At 41.8% G+C, this 17,519-nt stretch overlaps 1 protein-coding gene across 1 annotated transcript in view; it reads right to left on the reverse strand.

Annotated features, from left to right (window-relative positions):
- TAF3 (TATA-box binding protein associated factor 3) overlaps positions 1–17,519 on the reverse strand; it is a 129,465-nt gene that overhangs the window by 26,770 nt on the left and 85,176 nt on the right. Inside the window, exon 3 of the mRNA XM_065049287.1 lies at positions 2,519–4,335. Within this exon, the coding sequence (XP_064905359.1) occupies positions 2,519–4,335 (1,817 nt within the window). The remainder of the gene's footprint in view (positions 1–2,518; positions 4,336–17,519) is intronic.

A 17,519-nucleotide genomic window follows, 5' to 3' on the forward strand; every position in this document is an offset into this window, starting at 1 on the left:
GCAAGGCAGCCCACAGCTCGCCGTCTCCTTTTCTGGCTCCGGGAGCAGCGCCCCAGCACTCACTGCAGAGCACGGAGCTGTAGGCAAGCCCTGCGCACAAAACTCCTGTTCCTTGGTGCCATCACCCATCACTTCCAGCATGCAGCCTTCAGCTTCGCCTTTCTGCCATTTTTGCAGAGTATTGGTTGCTGTTCAGTGTTTTCCAGCAGCTCGGGGCAAAATTACAGGGAAGACTTGATAAAAAAGTGTCAATTCGCCAACAGGATGGGATGCACGCTTAGGTAATAACGATAACAACACTCAAAATTAAGCATTAAGTGATTCTTCTGTTTAAGTATGGCAATGTTAGAAATGGCATTCTGATGTTTTCTACTGGCCATCAAGAGCTGAAACTGCAGTTAAGCCACAAAATCATCTTGCAGGTTGTGCTCGCGCCGTGCAAGGTTAAGGGTCCGAGCAGTAACTTGATCATTCGCTCTTACAACGCAACCGCTGGCTAAATAAGTCATTGTGTAACCGAAAAGCTAAATTAAGGAAACATGTACTTTTAGGGGTTAAAACGAAAGAGCAGCATTCTGGAGTAATACTGGGAATTGGGGCCAGCAGAAGAGCATTTACAGTGGATTACTAAGCTTCCCAAATCACCAAAGAGGTAAAGTCCAGCAATATAAGACTCCTTTGTAGCTAACTAAAAATACATTGTCAGTGGATTTGTCCAGTTTTATGTATAAGCAATACTTCTTTCACCTGAACTAATACTAGTAGTCATATAAGCCCCTTATTGCCATGTGCTGCATTTTTTTTGCTAATCTTCAAGGATTTAGCTTCTTTGCCACATACCTCAGGGCACCAACTGATAAAGCTCTAACTCTCCATTTTTCCAGGACACCAGCAGTGCGGCCTTGCAAAAAATGAAAATCGCTCAAGAGATTTAAAGGGGAAATTTATTTTGAAAATCCTGACTTGCAGCAAGATGTGGATTTAAAAAAAGCTTATCTATCAAGAATCAGTTTAAATTTTAATTCTATCTGGGGACTCTTTCATGCATTCTAGCTTTAAAGTTTATCTTTTGACAGGGACTTTTTGCCAATGTAATGGGCAGCTTTGTCACTTTAATTTGTCCAAGTTTTTATTACTGTTGATCTCCTCTTCCTAATATATATATGTTCAATCTATGCTGAAGCTTTACCAGTTTGTGCTTGTTTGTGTACCTGTTGTATTGCTCTAGAGCAAACTAGATACACAGATTTGCAGAAGAAATGCAAAATCAAATGTATGAAAAAACAAGCAGCTCATCTCTATTTTATATAGATACATATTTATCTTAACACTGAAAAAAAACCCATTTTTCGGCTTAAAAACTACGTTGAGTTTTGAAATTGGCCGTTTGTTTCAAGTCCAGCTTGTAGCACAATAGGGTGCAGTGGCAACAAAGGAAAATGAGGAATGTCCCAAATCTGAGCTTGTACAAATGGTGTGTTATACACCAAGCAGGATGTAAAGAGCATCTTGGTTAAACTAGAACTTACATAGTGCTTCCTAATGCTAAGGATAGAGATTTAGGAAATCCTGTATCCAAGGTTATCACATAAGAAGACAATATCTTTTTTCTGTTTTGTTTTTTTTTAAAAAAAAAACAATTTAATGCGTATTATAAGGTGAAGTGACAAAAAATTAGAGCAAGCCTTGAATTAGGGGAGCTGTTTCTAATGGGATTTCAAATCTGATAACATGCAAATACTCTAGTTTCATTTCTCAAATATTAAATATATTCTGAAGATTAGGTGATATTGGAAAAAAGAAATTATCTTTGGCTGATGTAAATCACTAAGAGTTACAGGAGTGGAAAGAGCTCAACCCACTTGAAAACCGGCTCTCCCCTTCTCTCTTTCAAGCACAAGACTCAAAACGAAAGGTGACATTTGAACATTTAGACCATAATTTGAAAACAATTTTCTTACTTCAAACAAATGGGAGCAATAAGGGGGCGGTCGTGTAAAGAGAGGATTCAGCAGCTCTTCCGAACACGAGATAACTGGTGAACTTGTTTATTTGAGGGCACCTCATTTCTTTCCTCCTTGTAATTTACAGACTTGTACAAGCTTTGAAACGTAGACTTTTAGAAACTAAATTTAAAGTAAAGGTGTATGGTTGCTGCTTCTGACTAAGGGAAATCTACAGAACAAAATCTGTGCATTGCAATGCTACATACATTTGTGTGTGTGCTGTTGCTGAGCCCAAGCCCCAACTTTTCAAAGTAAATGGAGGAAAACCAGCGAGGCAATCTCACATTTCAAATTCACAAAACTGAACTTCCACTGTTTTATCTTCCAAAGAGGCGGGACAGTCCCTGGATCTCTTTGGGGACATTTTCCATGGAGCTGTTATGTTTAAAAAATACCAAATCTGGAATCACGCATCTCCTCAAAGCTGTTAAACAATGCTCAGCAGCAAATATGGGAAACCACGTGCATTTTTTCAGGCAGTTATGCCATCTCAGCTCATGGAAAAAGCTTACCTTTTCATGTTTGTGTTTCTCCTTTTCTTTCTCTTTCTTTTCTCTTTCTTTCCTCTCCTTTTCCTTCTCCTTCTTTTCCTTTTCTTTGTCCTTCTCCCTTTCTTTCTTTTTCTTCTTCTCTTTTTTGTCTTTCTTCTTCTCTTTAGGTTTCTCTTTGTCCTCAAACAGTTTTTCGGGAAGCATTGGAGACAAGGAAGGTAACATGCTGGGAAGCCTCATGGCAGTTGGTGTGCTGACAAAGGGCAAAGACATTTCCTTGGGAGGTAACACAAGAGGTGCTGATGGAGCCTTTATCTTATCTTCCTTGCCCTTATCTTTAAGTTTCTCTTTGTCTTTCTTATCCTTGTCTTTTTTGCCTTTCTCTTTCTCTTTCTTTTTATCTTTATGTTTTTCTTTCTCTTTTTTGGCATTGCCATCTTTCAACTTTACTTTTGTGTCAGCGTCCTCAAAGTCCTTTAGCTTGAATTTATAAGGATCAAGATCCTCATCTTTGAGTAGCTCCTTCCACTGAAATTTCGCTTCCTTGTTTCCTTCCTTGTCTTTATCCTTCTCCTTGCTCTTTTCCTTCTCCTTATTTTTCTCCTGTTTTTTCTCCTTATCTTTTTCCTTTTGTTTTTCTTTCTTCTTCATTTTTGTCTTCAGCTCCTTTTTCAATTTCTTTTTCACTTCTGCTGATGAAGCCAACTTGGTTTTCTCCTCATAGACTTTGATAAGAGGTTCTGGAGTTGGCGGCGAAGCGGAAGGAGAGGAGAAGTAAGTGAAGTTGGCAGGTGGATTAGAAGGTGTCCCCATGTTTGCCTTTCGAATGACCTCATCAATTGAGTCATCCATTGTCCATGAAATGTCTGAACTTGAAGTTCCACCTGAGGGAGGTATTGGAGTCGCCCCTGCCTTATTTGCATTATTGGCAGAAACAGAAGGTTTAGGAGTCGTAGCCTCTGAAACAGAAAGTCTTTTAGGACTGGTAAAAATTTCCCCTTCTGATTCAGAACCAGAGGAAAACTCAAAGGGATCCGGTTCTCGTTCTGCACATGCACGAGCAATCACAGCATCGATTGAATCATCAATGGTCTTGTCCATTACTGGTGCTTTCTTAGTCTGGTTTTCAATATTTGGCTTGGCAGCAGGTTCAGGTGGCGTCTGTCCTTGTTTTACTTGAATGTTTTCCTTTCCTATCTTGTCACTTAATGCAGCCAGAGGGGTTCTACTTGGTGTTTCAGGTTTGACAGGTGGTTGGGGAACGTGAGCAGGAACCTTTGGACTTTTCGGACTTTTTGGGCTCTTGGCGCGACCTGGTGACTTTTTTTCTTTGGAACCAGGTTTTGGTGAACGTATGGGGCTTCCAGTTACCACTGGGGAGGGTGTAGTTTTAGGTGATTTTGTCTTCTGTCCTGGAGAACTTGTTTTGGACTTTGTTTTGGGTACAAACGGCTTTGCCTCTAAAGTTTTGGGGGTTGGCACTTGCGATTTTGCAATGGGAGCCAACATTGGTGGTTCTGGTGACGGAGGGGGTACGTCTGTACTGTCCTGAACATGAACTGGAGAAAGCATGGGTGGTACTTTTTGAGTATTTATTGAGCTAAGAGGCTCACGTGGTTCCAAAGCTCCGTCCAAGGTGTCCCCTTTGGAAACAGACGGTTTTAGCCGTTTCACAGGTGGAAATTCCTCAGCATCAGGACTTTCTAATGGTCTCTTGCTCAAGTAGTTCTCATCATTAATTGCCTCGTCCTCTTCCATATCTCCCTCTTCTTCCAGTGGCACCTGCATGGCCTCTGCAGATGTACCTCCATCGGTAGGCACCTGTTCCTCTTCCTCTTCTGTAACAAAGAACATTTAAAAAAAGCATTAGGACAATTTAAATGTGTTTTACAGAAACAAACAGGCAGCAGAGCAAATGTTCACATGTATCTCAGCCCATCAGAGGTAAGTGGCCACCTAACAGCTTCTTACTCCTCTACCGGGAAGGAAAGTCTTGTATCTCCTCTGTCTTGTATCAGCCACCACCACAACCACCAGTTGCCCTCATCACAGTGTAACATCAAACACGAGCAAAGGATCTGAGGGTAGACCTTGTGGAGAAGGTCCAATGTGTCAGTTCTATCTAAAAAACATCCTGATTATTTCTTACTGAAGCTGGTGGGATTACAATAACACGAACCTTGAAGCACTTTTTCCTGTAACAAAGCAGAATGCAAAGCAGACCTGAAAGTAAAATCCACTCGAATGATCTGTCCTGCTTATATATCACACAATTTTGACCGCGGATTAACTACTAGGAAAATGCCTTCCTAAACCTGGTTTGTTTTTCCTGCAGCAGCACAGTCTGAAGGTTAAAGGAGAGGACTAAGCCCCACTCAACCTGCCAGGTTCTGCCTCTGATACCATCTTAAGCGCTCGCTGCACACAGACATTATCTGTTACGATGATACGGGAACACCCCAGCATTGCGTGTGTGCGCGTTGGTTTGGATCAGAAAGACGCCTTTGAAATGCATCTCCTCGCTGTCCCCGCTCGCAGTTGTTTTCTTTGCACCACCGAGCAACCCTGGAGCCCATGCACTGCCTTCCTGCTGCAGCGAAAGCAAAATCAAATTAACATTGCCAGAGGAATGCACCTAAAGTGCTCGAGTCGCAAGTGGCCATTCAGGCTATGAGACCTAAAAAAATCAGCTTTTGTAAATAAAATAAACCCCAAAATATGCACAGTGTAGACATCAGGCACCAACTGTTTCAAGACACTGTGGACACCACCTCTGTGATTGCTCTGGTTTTTTGTTTAATAGCAATTATTGTTTTGCCCCTACATATAATGCCATTTTCAGTCCTACACATGTGACATTATGGTGCAGAGAAAGGAGAAAATTCACTTGAGATCTCCCAGCAAATCCACAGCAGGTTTGAGAAGAGAACCTCTGATCTCCCCAACCACAGCCAAGCACTTTATCCTCTCGGATACACTTCCTCACTTTCAAAATGGAATTATCCAAGCAGGAAAAAGGATTCTTAGTCTGGAATAAGAACGAGCACACCGGCATTAACCTGACACATTTATATTTGCTGTAATTACGTCATTACACCAATGCTGGTTGACGTTCCTGTGTAGACAACCTCATTTCACTTCAACCCATGTCTGTTTACCCACCTGCAAAACATATGACATTTTGTCTAGCAGGGTTTCTGCAGAAAGATATCAAGTGCCCTAACATTCTCGCATGAAATACGTAGCAAAAACCATTTATTATGACGGCAGATAAAACCCAACTTCTTAATGAGCAGGTGGTTTTAAAGAAGCAAACACCAAGAAACTTATAATGTTACCCTAACACCATTTAAAGCTTTGCAAGGCAGCATCTTTCTGAAAAATCTCTTTTTCGAGGCATTTATTTTCAGGTTTTCTGTGCTGGTGTTTCTCTGCCGTAATGTCAACGCTCTGATTTAGGAGGGTTGAGTTGAGAGCCCTGGGCTGCAGCACAAATCTTGCCAGCATCACAAATTAAGTAAAATGAGCTAGCAACTCTGGCTTTTGCCAGGGCCCAGAGGATTTACAGCAGCCAGCCCAGAGAGGAGACTTTGCCCGAGGATAAAGTCTTAGCCTTCCGTGCAAAACAGAAATGTTAGGGAGTTGGTTTTGCCTGGCTGGGCACTGACATTAAATTTCTTAAACTGCAAAGTTCGGGTATAACTGAGAAATCACTGCAGACCGAGCCTGCACCTGCTATGGGAAGGGGGAAAAAAATCTGCTTCCAGATTGTGGAAATAACCCCAATCTCTGTTTAAGCTGTTGTGGAATCAGCTCCTTCATCGGCTCAAAACGTTTTTGGGGATGAAGAATTGATATTCATCAGATGTCACACAGCACTGGTTGCTACAGAGCAATCCCCTCCCAACCCCATTCAACCTAGTTTGTTTTCGTTTAGAATTGTAGAGAGTGGTAAAATTTAAAACAAACACATTACTTTAAAACCAGGATTTGGAGAAGTCTTCTGCCTCAGCTACAAGATGAAAAGTGTAGCCAAATGCAAAAATAAAAGACAGGGTTTGATGGTGCAGACTTTAGGAATAGCAACATAAACCATTTTAATCTAAAAAACATGGGGATAAAAGGAGTTAATAAGGTCGAAGAGAAACTACTGCAATGAATACTAAAAAAATTACATTTAGTAGAAAAATCAGAACATTTATTTGCTAAAGGTTTCTGCCTGGTGTCTGCTTAAACAGCCACTGTGTTCTACTGTGTCTCACGGAAGGGCACTGCAATAGTCCATATTTTCGTAACTCCTTCCCATCCCAAGGTGCTTCTCATGTTTTACCTACTCAGGACTGCAGAAAACCAGCAGCTGCTGGATCAAAGGTGAAAAAACAATTTCAGGGGAGGTTTGGAGAGCAGGGACTGGAGTTTTGTACAATAAAAAAAAAAGCAATACTTATTTTTTTTTAATAAGGGCAAGTAAAGTCTGCACCAGGCCCACAACGTTTCTGTGATCTCGTGTGGAGGTGCCAGCGAAGGGCAGAAGAGGTTAAAGTGCAGTTTGTAGAGGTGAGACTAGAAATTGGGGTGTCTTGGCTCCAGCTTTCATGCACATTCCTGCAAGCCACAAAGACAACTTAGTAAGGAAGCAGCAGCATTTACCGTCCCTTTTATATGGACTTGGATTCCCCAAAACATCTGGAAAAAATTGCCTGGGTCAGTCCTGAACAATCCGGGGACTAAGGAAGTTCACGAGCACTTAACTACTGACACACATTCACCACTTTTCAGACATGCTCAGATGACAATCTGGAATCCTATCGTGGTCAAATGAAACCCAAATTTCTCTTGGAACGAGGCCACGGTCTGATCCTCAGCGAGCGCTGGTTTTCTGCCAGGCAGCAGCTTTCAAACCTGAGCCACCGCAGCTGTGGCTGTGGCACAAAACAATAATGCAGGTTTGTTGTGTTGGGTTTTTCTTTTGGGGTGGGGGGGTTAATTAGAAAAGTGAAATCTCTGCCTTATGTTCAAGAGCCGCAGGTTCTTTTTCCTCCAGAAGGATTCACAGGAGCAGGAACTAAATATGGGGAAAACACCAGCTTTTAAGCGTCATCTGCTTGACTCGGCGATGAGCATTTAAAACCACACAGCCGCTTCTTCACCTCTGTCCATCTGATTCGTGACCCGGCACTTCTTGACGTGCAATTGTCTGTGCACAGGATTGCTCTTAAACTCTCTTTACTGCCATCTCTCCCTATCTCCAGCCACCTTATTAATGATCCTACTCTTGAGTTAGCATCTATAGGTCAAATGGATATCACGTCGGCCATCTGCCCTAATAACTCTCTCCTGTAATGAAAGGAGACTAGAGCTGTTGGGGAGGTTTCTCAAGATAACAAATATATTTTTTTTTTTTGGGGGGGGGGGGGGTGTTAGAGAAGTCAGTGCTGGATCAATATTAATGTTCACATTACTAAAGCTATACAGAGTAATTGTTTATTATGTCAGCTGGACCCATGCGCAGAGCCCAGGTTCAGTTGATGCACAGGTTACAGGAGGGATGGGCTCAGCCCGGTTAATTTATCCAACGCTGAAATAAAACAAACTGACAGCTGCTAATCTGGAGAAAACTGTGTGTTCAGACAGCATTTCTTACTGGAGCACATCAGGATGTGTGACAACGCCTGTGGCTACGTAACAAGGCAAGTTCTTTGCTTTCACGAATTGATTTTGAAGCTAAGGGAGGAAGGAGCCCGTTCCTCTCCTGACATGGGTCTGCAGAGCGATCTTGGGCAGGTCACATCTTGTTGTCTTCCCATCTGACAAGCGATGATAATTTCATCTCACAGGGGTGCTGTAAAAGCTGAATGCGATAAATGCATAGCTCCTTGGGATTTCCGGACAGAAAGCATTAGAATCCCAAACGCGAGCTGCGGAGCTCTGTCACCACTTCAAATACTGGAAAATTTATTAAGCTGAACAGTTTAGGCAAGGAACTGAAAGTCCTGCACCTTTTTAACAAAAAAAAACCCAAAAAACACTAAAGAAGCACAAAACTTCTTTCTTTGTACATCATGTTCCTGCAGCACAGCAGGGAGTCCAAGAAGGCTTATTGAATATATACCTTCTTAATTTGGCCACAGCTCAGTTTCAGGACAGCAATACTCAACACTTCAGTAATGAACTTCCAAGTTCACCGTGATCGAGAGACTGTTTGTCCCTAAAACTGACAGAGGGGTACAAAGGGACAGAAATCCTGCCCTTATTGCAGGACCTGCAGTGCAATCACCCGTACCGCGCTATCAGGCTCTCCCGGCTGCCTCATTAGAGGAGGCTGCACACATTGCCCTCTCAATGACAGGTCGGGTGAAAGTGAAGGCAGGAAAAAAACAGATGAAAAAGTCTTCTGGTTCAAGAGGAAGGCACCTATGTACAGGCATTCTACAAGCAAGAAAACCTATTTAAAAAAAAATAAATATATATATATATAAATACATACATCAAATTAAATTGTCATCATCTTGGTCATTACCAGACTTTTTACTTGGTAGTTTCAGAGACAGCAGCAAAAGCACTTCCAGCTGGATCACAGAATCATAGAATGTCCTGAGTTGTAAAGGACCCACAAGTATCATCGAGTCCAACTCCTGTCCCTGCACAGGACAACCCCACAGTTCACACCGTGTGTCTGAGGGTGTTGTCCAGTCTCTTTTTGAACACTGTCAGGTTGGGGCTGTGACACCTCCCTGGGGAGCCTGTTCAGTGTCCAGCACCCTCTGGGTGAAGAACCTTTTCCTCATGTCCCACCTAAACCCCTGGCACATCTTCCTGCCATTCCCTAGATGATGTCCTAAGGAACATGGCACTGAGTGGGGCAGACAAGATCTCTGCTCAGCTCTTGACGCTTCAAAAAACTCGCTGTTGGCTGGTATTTAATTGTAAGTGAAGTTCCAACCACTCTTCTGGCAACTGGATTAATATTTCCCTATGTCACAGGGCGGTATCAGGATAAAACCAAGTGGCTAAGAGCTGGAGATCTAAGAATAAACCAGTATTTCTTAGGGACAAGATGAAGGAGAGTCAATCACGCTGACATGAAGATGGACCCCACTTGCTGAAGAAAGTATAATATGATGTTAGGAACAGCAGCCTCTTACCTCCAAGGCAACGGGTGATGTAGAAATTGCATGAAGCCCTGGCAGGTAACAGTTCCTGTGGAAGCCAACTCTTGTTATTATAATAATGCAAGATTTTGGCATTTGGTATTTGATATTTAGTATGTCAGATAAACAATATCAGCTTTCAAAGCAAACTCATTACGGATACAGTTCTGAATGAGCAGATGTTTCCATGCAACTGATACCTGCCTGTTTTCAACAATTACATTTCTTCCATAACCTTTTTCTTTTTTAAACAGAACTTGAACATTTTCTCTCCTGACCGAGTGCAAAGTGGCCAAATATGGATCTATCGGTAGATCACCCATCATTTTCACACACAGTTGTGTTCACATCAGGTCTCTGGGCTCCTCTGCACTGTGTGGTACCAAGTACCTAAGTCTGGAAGTTGAATGTGTCAGGGTTTCTAAGGAAAATTAGCACTCAGGAAAAGAACTACCATGGCAGTGCCTGCACTGAAACCTTCAATCCATCTTCCTTTGCAAGCATTTGCTGAAGGTTTTATACACAAGCCAGTTCAGCCTCTCAAATACAAGAAATTAAGTGAGCATTCCACAGCATATGAAACTTTTTAGTGAAAAAAAAAAACCTCAAACCAACAATATTTTCCTGCAGGCTTCCAGAATAATTTTCCTATTGTCTAGATAAGGCATGAGATTAAGCTAAAGGTATCTTTTGGGAAATTTTAAGTCACTAAGTCAAGAGCTTAACATCCTTAACATACCCTAATAAGTAGGGACTTTTGACTTCTGTTAAAAGTGAAAAGATTTCTTCTTATGCCATGGTAGGTTTTATCTCTTTAACTTGTAATAACAATGGCCTTTTCCCAAAACAAACAGAAAGTGTGCTTGTAGTCCATAAAGGAAATTAATGGAAGAGCAACAAAATTCAATCCTGATACCTTACAGGCCAATATCCTGATACCCCAATGCAAAATGAACACACTAGGATACCTGCAATATATTTTGAGCTTAAAATGCCAGATTTTATACAGATACATGTGCGTGCATATATATATTATATTTATTATTATATATACAACTTCTCTGCCATATAAACACAACTGATCACTGATGCGACTTGTTAAGCAAACAGGTGATACACCAACAGATTTCTCTTTTACTGTATAAAGGAGATCAACCAGCCTATTACCCAACCCTGACATTTTCCAATTGACACTTTCTACGGGAAGAGAGCTGGTAAGAAAGCACCATCAAGGAAGCTCATCTTCCACGAGTCTCAAATTTTTCCACTGACATTGCCAGCGAGTTCATTCCAGCCCCTTCTCGGTATGTTCTAAAATGTTGAAACCACAAATACGTTAAACAAAAATTAGAGAAAAAAAAAAAGCTTTCGGGTATGGATAGTGATTTTGCATATGTAACTGAAACACTGGAGAGGATGTTAAAGATGCCTGAAGCTAAGCATCCAGATTTGTTAGTTATGCTGGAAAATTTTGGCCCAAATGGCTGGGTGGTGCCTTCGACAACCAGTATTAGCCAGGGTTGAATTTGGAGGTGTTCAATGGGACTGAGAGATCTGGTGTATACATTTATCAATCACTCCAAAACATAGTTCTTAACCTGTCTGAGAATCTACAAGTGGCCAACAAAAGCCCCTTCCATCCCTAATGGACAAAATAGATCCATCTGCCTTGAAATACAGATGATGGCAATAATGTGGATGAGGACTCACAAATTTCCAGACCAGTTCGGTTATCTCTCCACCCTGATGAACAACTAATTCACACTCTTGATTAGCCAATCCTTGGTATTAAATCAATGGAGATGAGCTTTTCAACACAAGCATGGGAATAAGACATAAGGTAGTTTGCCCAAAAGAAACCACAATGACTGAAGCTGTAGTTCTACATCACAGCGTTGCTTTAAAAAGAAACAGTCCCATCCTTTATTTTGTCTGGGCTCAAGCATTTGTGCAGAAGAATGGGGAACTAATTGAAGCTAAAATAAGAGAGATTATCTGTTAGTTTGAACCCAAATCACCAGTCTGGTCTGTCATGATGCTACTCAAATTTTTGGGCTAGAACAAGCCAGACTAAAGTCTTGCACCTCCTTTCTTCATCATCATCTTGCCCCTTCTCTACAGTGAAGTGTCTTAACAGGCTAACTCATATGGAAATATATCTGGGAGTGGGTACTAATTGACAGGAAGCTCAACATGAACCAACAGTGTACCCAGGTGGCCAAGAATTGTATCCCGTCCTGTATCAAAAATAGCGTGGTCAGCAGGACAAGGGCAGTGATCCTTCCCCTGTACTCTGCATTGGTGAGGCCACACCTGGAGTATTGTGTTCAGTTCTGGGCCCCTCAGTTCAGGAAAGAGATTGAAGTGCTGGAGCGGGTCCAGAGAAGAGCAACAAGACTGGGGAAGGGACTTGAACACAAGACCCATGCGAAGAGGCTGAGGGAGCTGGGCTTGTTTAGTCTGGAGAAGAGGAGGCTTAGAGGTGAGCTCAGCACTCTCTAGAACCACCTGAAGGGAAGTTCTAGCCAGGTGGGGATTGGTCTCTTCTCCCAGGCATCAGCAATAGGACAAGGGGGCATGGGCTTCAACTCTGCCAGGGGAAATTTAGGCTGGAGATTAGAAAGCAATTCTTTGCAGAGAGAGTGGTCAGACATTGGAATGGCTGCCCAGGGAGGTGCTGGACTCACCAGCCCTGGAGGTTTTTTTTAACTGAGATTGGACATGGCACTTAGTGCCATGATCTAGTCAATGGACTGGAGTTGGACCAAGGGTTGGACTTGATGATATCTGAGGTCTTTTCCAACCCAGTCGATTCTGTTAAAATAAAATAAAAAAAATATAAAGTATTTTTCTGTCCAGTTGGCGCAGTAAAAATCCCACCTCAGGATCACACAAGCCTAAGGGTGTGGGAAAGGCTGGAGGCACAGAGCATCCCTCTTCAGGTATCAGATAAGTGTGCAGCTTTGGCTTCCAGTGCGGCTTTAAGATACTGCATGCAATGAGAATAACACTTTTAGACACTAGTTGCGGTCCTCATTATAATACTTTTTCAGAATATGCAATGTTTATGAAGCCACACTACCCAGGATTCTTCAAATGACACACCCAGCTTCCTGCTGCAGACAGAAAAACAGCGTTGGCAGATTGTTATCAGCTACAATCTCTCTCTGACCCGACAAAATATCAGTCCTGCATTTGTGCTGCAAATAGGAAGCAAAAACATGTTTCTGTCTAAATACAAAGAGGGGGAGTTTGACTTTTTAATAGCGGCTCCACAGTTTTTTGTAGATCACACGTATGCAGACGAATAAATGCACGTGCATGGCAATGTTATGCTGATCTGGAGATGTTATTCAGGCTTTGGATGGAGAGTAAAACCAACCACAGAAACACCTTTAGGAAGTGATGGAGCGAGAAGGTGGGTGAGAACCAGCCAGTTCCCCATTACCAGGGCAGCCTCGGCTCAGCCTCTTTGGTGTTGTTCTGAATTACCTGTGACTGAGTCTCTCCCCTGAAATCTGCAGAACACAGAACGACACAAAAACCGCCACCGTTTGATCTGTTTCGATCAGGGGCAGAAAACTGCCATAAAAAATGCCAAGACTTGGATTAATCTGCATGGTTTTCACTCTACATTTTACTCCTGTGGTGTACGATCCTTGGCAGAATTTGGAACTTGCCCCGAAGTACACGGGAAGCTATAGAGGTTTTCTCTTTAAAGGAACATTTTGACTTCTAAAAAATGAAATTATTAGCAAAGACAAGGTAATTAGGCAATGACAATTCATAGAGTACAACCAATCAATTACAGAGTACATTAGCAAGACTGACAGAGGGGTGAAGCTGATACGTTATAAATGGCTTTATACCGACCTGTAAAAATGCAGCGTTTCCCTCACATTCGGCACAATAAAAAACTAAAGTGCTATATAAGCAAGCCAACCTGAAATGACACCTAGTATTATAAATGGCCTAATCTATATGTTAATACTGTTGTATCACATAACTGCAGCAAGACCAAGATAACAATATGACTTTGGGGTTTCTATGGCTACATCCTGGGCTAACGTGCCTGAAAGGGCTCGCTGCTGACACCACACCAGCTTTCCGAGTGCTTCTCTTTGGTTATTTATGATATGATTTATGATAACGACAACATCTCCTATTTTCTCCCCTCGTCAGATACAATAAATTGCCATCGTTAATCACCGTTCTTGCTTCAGCTATGATTACAATAGTATAATAGGGCCAAGCTATGGTAATACTGTGTATTAAGGTGGGCTTTTTTTTCCCCTTTAAAGAAATATGCAGAAGTAGATCTTTGTAGCCGATGTCAGTACCTGTGGTATTTTAATAATCTTCCCAGGAGTATTTGTGGATGAGAATTTCTGTTACAACTCAGATTCGACAGTGCTCCTCTCACAAAGATCGATTTTACGATCTAAAGACTCAAAATCCACATCATATTATCTGTATCTAACAATTCTCAGATGTAATGCGAGGGCTTCATATGTATTTTTCTTGATAAAAAGAAAGCAGATGGTCAGACTTTTCACTTTGCACCTCTGTATCTGATCTTCCTGGCAGAGCTTCCCAAACCAGCTTTTCAGGTATCACAAATCTTACTAAAAACAAAAACACCGAACCTATATAAACATTTGGAAGGATTTTACAGTGCCTTTCTTTTTATATATTATGGTCTTGTGTAAGAAAATATACTGTTCTACCTTCAATAAAATCATGTGCTAAAAACCCCAGACTTTTACAAATATTTTAAGAAGAAAATATTTATACCTCCTAGAGGAGGAACAAACTAGGTATTTATTACATTTTACCACCTGTACTTCTGCTATAGTAATAATTCTTAGCTGGTATTGCAGAATACGTTTCAGTGCTTCACAGATTTGCAACCTACATATGCATTCACGTACGAAGTGAGAAAATACAGTGATTATTTAAGATCTGATTTTGCAACTGAGCTAAAGGACCCCAAAAAGTGTAAGGCATCATTGTCCAGTAGACATCACATATTTAGTTTACCTTGTTACCTCAGACCTCACCCTTCCCAAAAGTTAAATCTCAAAAGCTTTGATTTCTCTGTAAGGTGCCCATGACAGCAGAATCACAGTTTGGGACACAGGTGCTAGAATTTAAGTCACATTTCTCATCCTCAGGAGTCTCAGAGACATCAAGTCAGAGGCAGACGTGATGGCACGACGAGGTATTTCAGGTCATATTAATAAGCGTATTTCTATTTATATTGTCACTATAAATAGCTCACATGCCCTTCAGCCCTGTGATCATTAGTGACCCGACTTGTTACTGGTTTTGTGGCAAAGGTAGAAGAGATAGTGGGGAGAGGGTGACAATATCGACCGGTGCAGGGACGGTGTTTGATGTGTAAGTGGTAGCACAGCAGAAATGGGAATATGAAGACAGAGGTGTCCTTTCAAATAATTATCTCATCTCAAAGCTCGGGTGATAACCACGGACACCTCTGTCAGGTGTGGCAAAAATCCAGGTGGAGAGAGAACATCTCTGCCACAAAATCAGCCACAATTACCTGTGACTTGCTTTACTCCATCAGAAGTAAACCTGGGCTATTTTGGGTATTAATCTGTCATATATAATACTTGCTCACGTGACGGAGCTTCTGCAAAAAAAGCATTACCAGAAGGAAGCTTTGGCTCAACACAACTTTAGACCATCATCACTCTTGCTGTGCTGGGCAAAGATGCAACTTTTCCATCGTAAAAAGGCTGTGAGTGTTTATATCACCTTCAAATAACTTTTTAGTTTAAAAACTCATTTGGCCATTAATTAATTGCCTTTCCACTCTTTTTCCTATTGCGCATTACTTGCAATTGCAAGGGCACGTTCGAAACCAAATGACAAGCTGCTCAGGGCAAGAACCATATCTGTATTTTTCAAAGAGCTTTGGTTACTTCTGGGCTCTATAAAAATAAAACAACAAACCATGGGGCATGTATTTAGCGACTCTCCCATCCATTTGATTGTCTTCATCGGATAAGAAAGGGAAATTAAGTATTTTCTCAGCAGTAAAAAACCATTTTATAAAAATGAGAAAGACTGGGGGAGAGAAGTTTATTCTTGATGTAAGAATTGAGATGTACAAAAATATCAACCAGATACTATGCTCTAGAATAAACTGGAAAAACTCTGTCTACACTGTTAGGCAAACCCCTGATCTGCGGTATCTATAGTGGCATAGATGAACATAAGTCACTGAAATGTAATAATAATAATAAAATAAATATAAACCAGCCCTGCCATTGACTGGAAACTCCCACTAATGCAAACAGAGTTACTATATCTTCAAAGTAAGAAAAAAAGGCAATATATGTATGCACACCATACCCAGAAGTATTTACCAAATATTCCAGCTGTTGGGAATGGGTGTATCAGCTCATTTTCTAAAGACAGCAGCACCAATTAGGAATGCTTTTGCCATCCAGAGCAATGTGTTTATTCAAACAGTTGCTAAGTCAGAAATACAAATGCCATTCCAGCTTATGGCTCTGAACAGCAACCAAAGTCTTCATGAATATGTGCTGACAATGCGACCCTGGGACTTCAGTACCCTGAATTGGTAGCGGTGTCTCTTGGTACATACGTGAAAACCCACATTTGCTGGGGAAAATTCTGAGATACAATAGGAATCCCATAACAAATATAATCTTTTTGATCTAGCAGAGAAGGAAATCACTGATGATAAGGCTTTAATAAAGCTTGACAAGCCTCAAAATTAAATTTGCTGGGAAGGGTTCACCCCCGAAACAGATACTTTTAAGCGGTCTTCACGAAAGAAGTCGAGGGAAGACTTAAAGAGAGGAAAATGTTTACTTTAGGAGCTTTTTTTCTTACAGCTACAAATCCAATTAGTGACCCTCTTTGTCTTTCAGCCTCTCTCCTTTATTCTGGGTGGGAGCACATGTGTGTCCCTTGCTCTGCCTCTAACCCTGCCCTGCAAAAGGTGCCCATAGGCAGAGAGCAAACTCAATCAGGGCAGGGTGACACAATCTAGAGAGCTGCACTTCTCAGCCATTTGAAACCGGATCGGACAAGCGGGTTCAAAATGCTGCTGTCAGCACCGCTGGAAAAAGAAAGAAAACAAGTGCTACGAGAGCACGGGGTGAGGGTGCTGAGTAATAATTCTGCGGGCAGCTTCCCGCTCCAGCAAGGAGCCCAGTGCAGGGAGGCCGTAGGAAAATTTCAACCGCATCCAATTTAAAATCTCTGCTTTTTATTTCCTGCGACCTTATAATTTTTCAGGGACAGCTGCAAAAATCTATTGCTTCTTCCCGGAGGACCTCATGGATCATGGCAACATCTTCAAATAAATCTCACTTCCAAAGGAGCTCAGAGGCTAAAATCAGAGCAAAGGAGTCTCTTAGACGCTGTCACCATATAAGAGGTTTTTGGGGGACAAGTGGAAAGACCTTGTGCTCTTTTGCAAAGCCAAAACCAATCCTATGCTTCTGCAGTCACTGTAAGCCTTTGTATGATAATTAAGCTAATCAAAAAGCAGTGTAAAATACTAGAGAAAAAGAACAGAAAAGAGATTCAGAGATATCAAGAGTCACAGAATCACAGAGTCACAGAATGTCAGGGATTGGAAGGGACCTCAAAAGCTCATCCAGTGCAATCCCCCCATGGAGCAGGAACACCCAGATGAGGTTACACAGGAAGGTGTCCAGGCGGGTTGGAATGTCTGCAGAGAAGGAGACTCCACAACCCCCCTGGGCAGCCTGGGCCAGGCTCTGCCACCCTCACTGGGAACAAGTTTCTTCTCAAATTTAAGTGGAACCTTTTGTGTTCCAGTTTGAACCCATTACCCCTTGTCCTATCAT

Source organism: Columba livia, chromosome 1, assembly GCF_036013475.1.
Source record: "Columba livia isolate bColLiv1 breed racing homer chromosome 1, bColLiv1.pat.W.v2, whole genome shotgun sequence".
Taxonomy (NCBI): Eukaryota; Metazoa; Chordata; class Aves; order Columbiformes; family Columbidae; genus Columba; species Columba livia.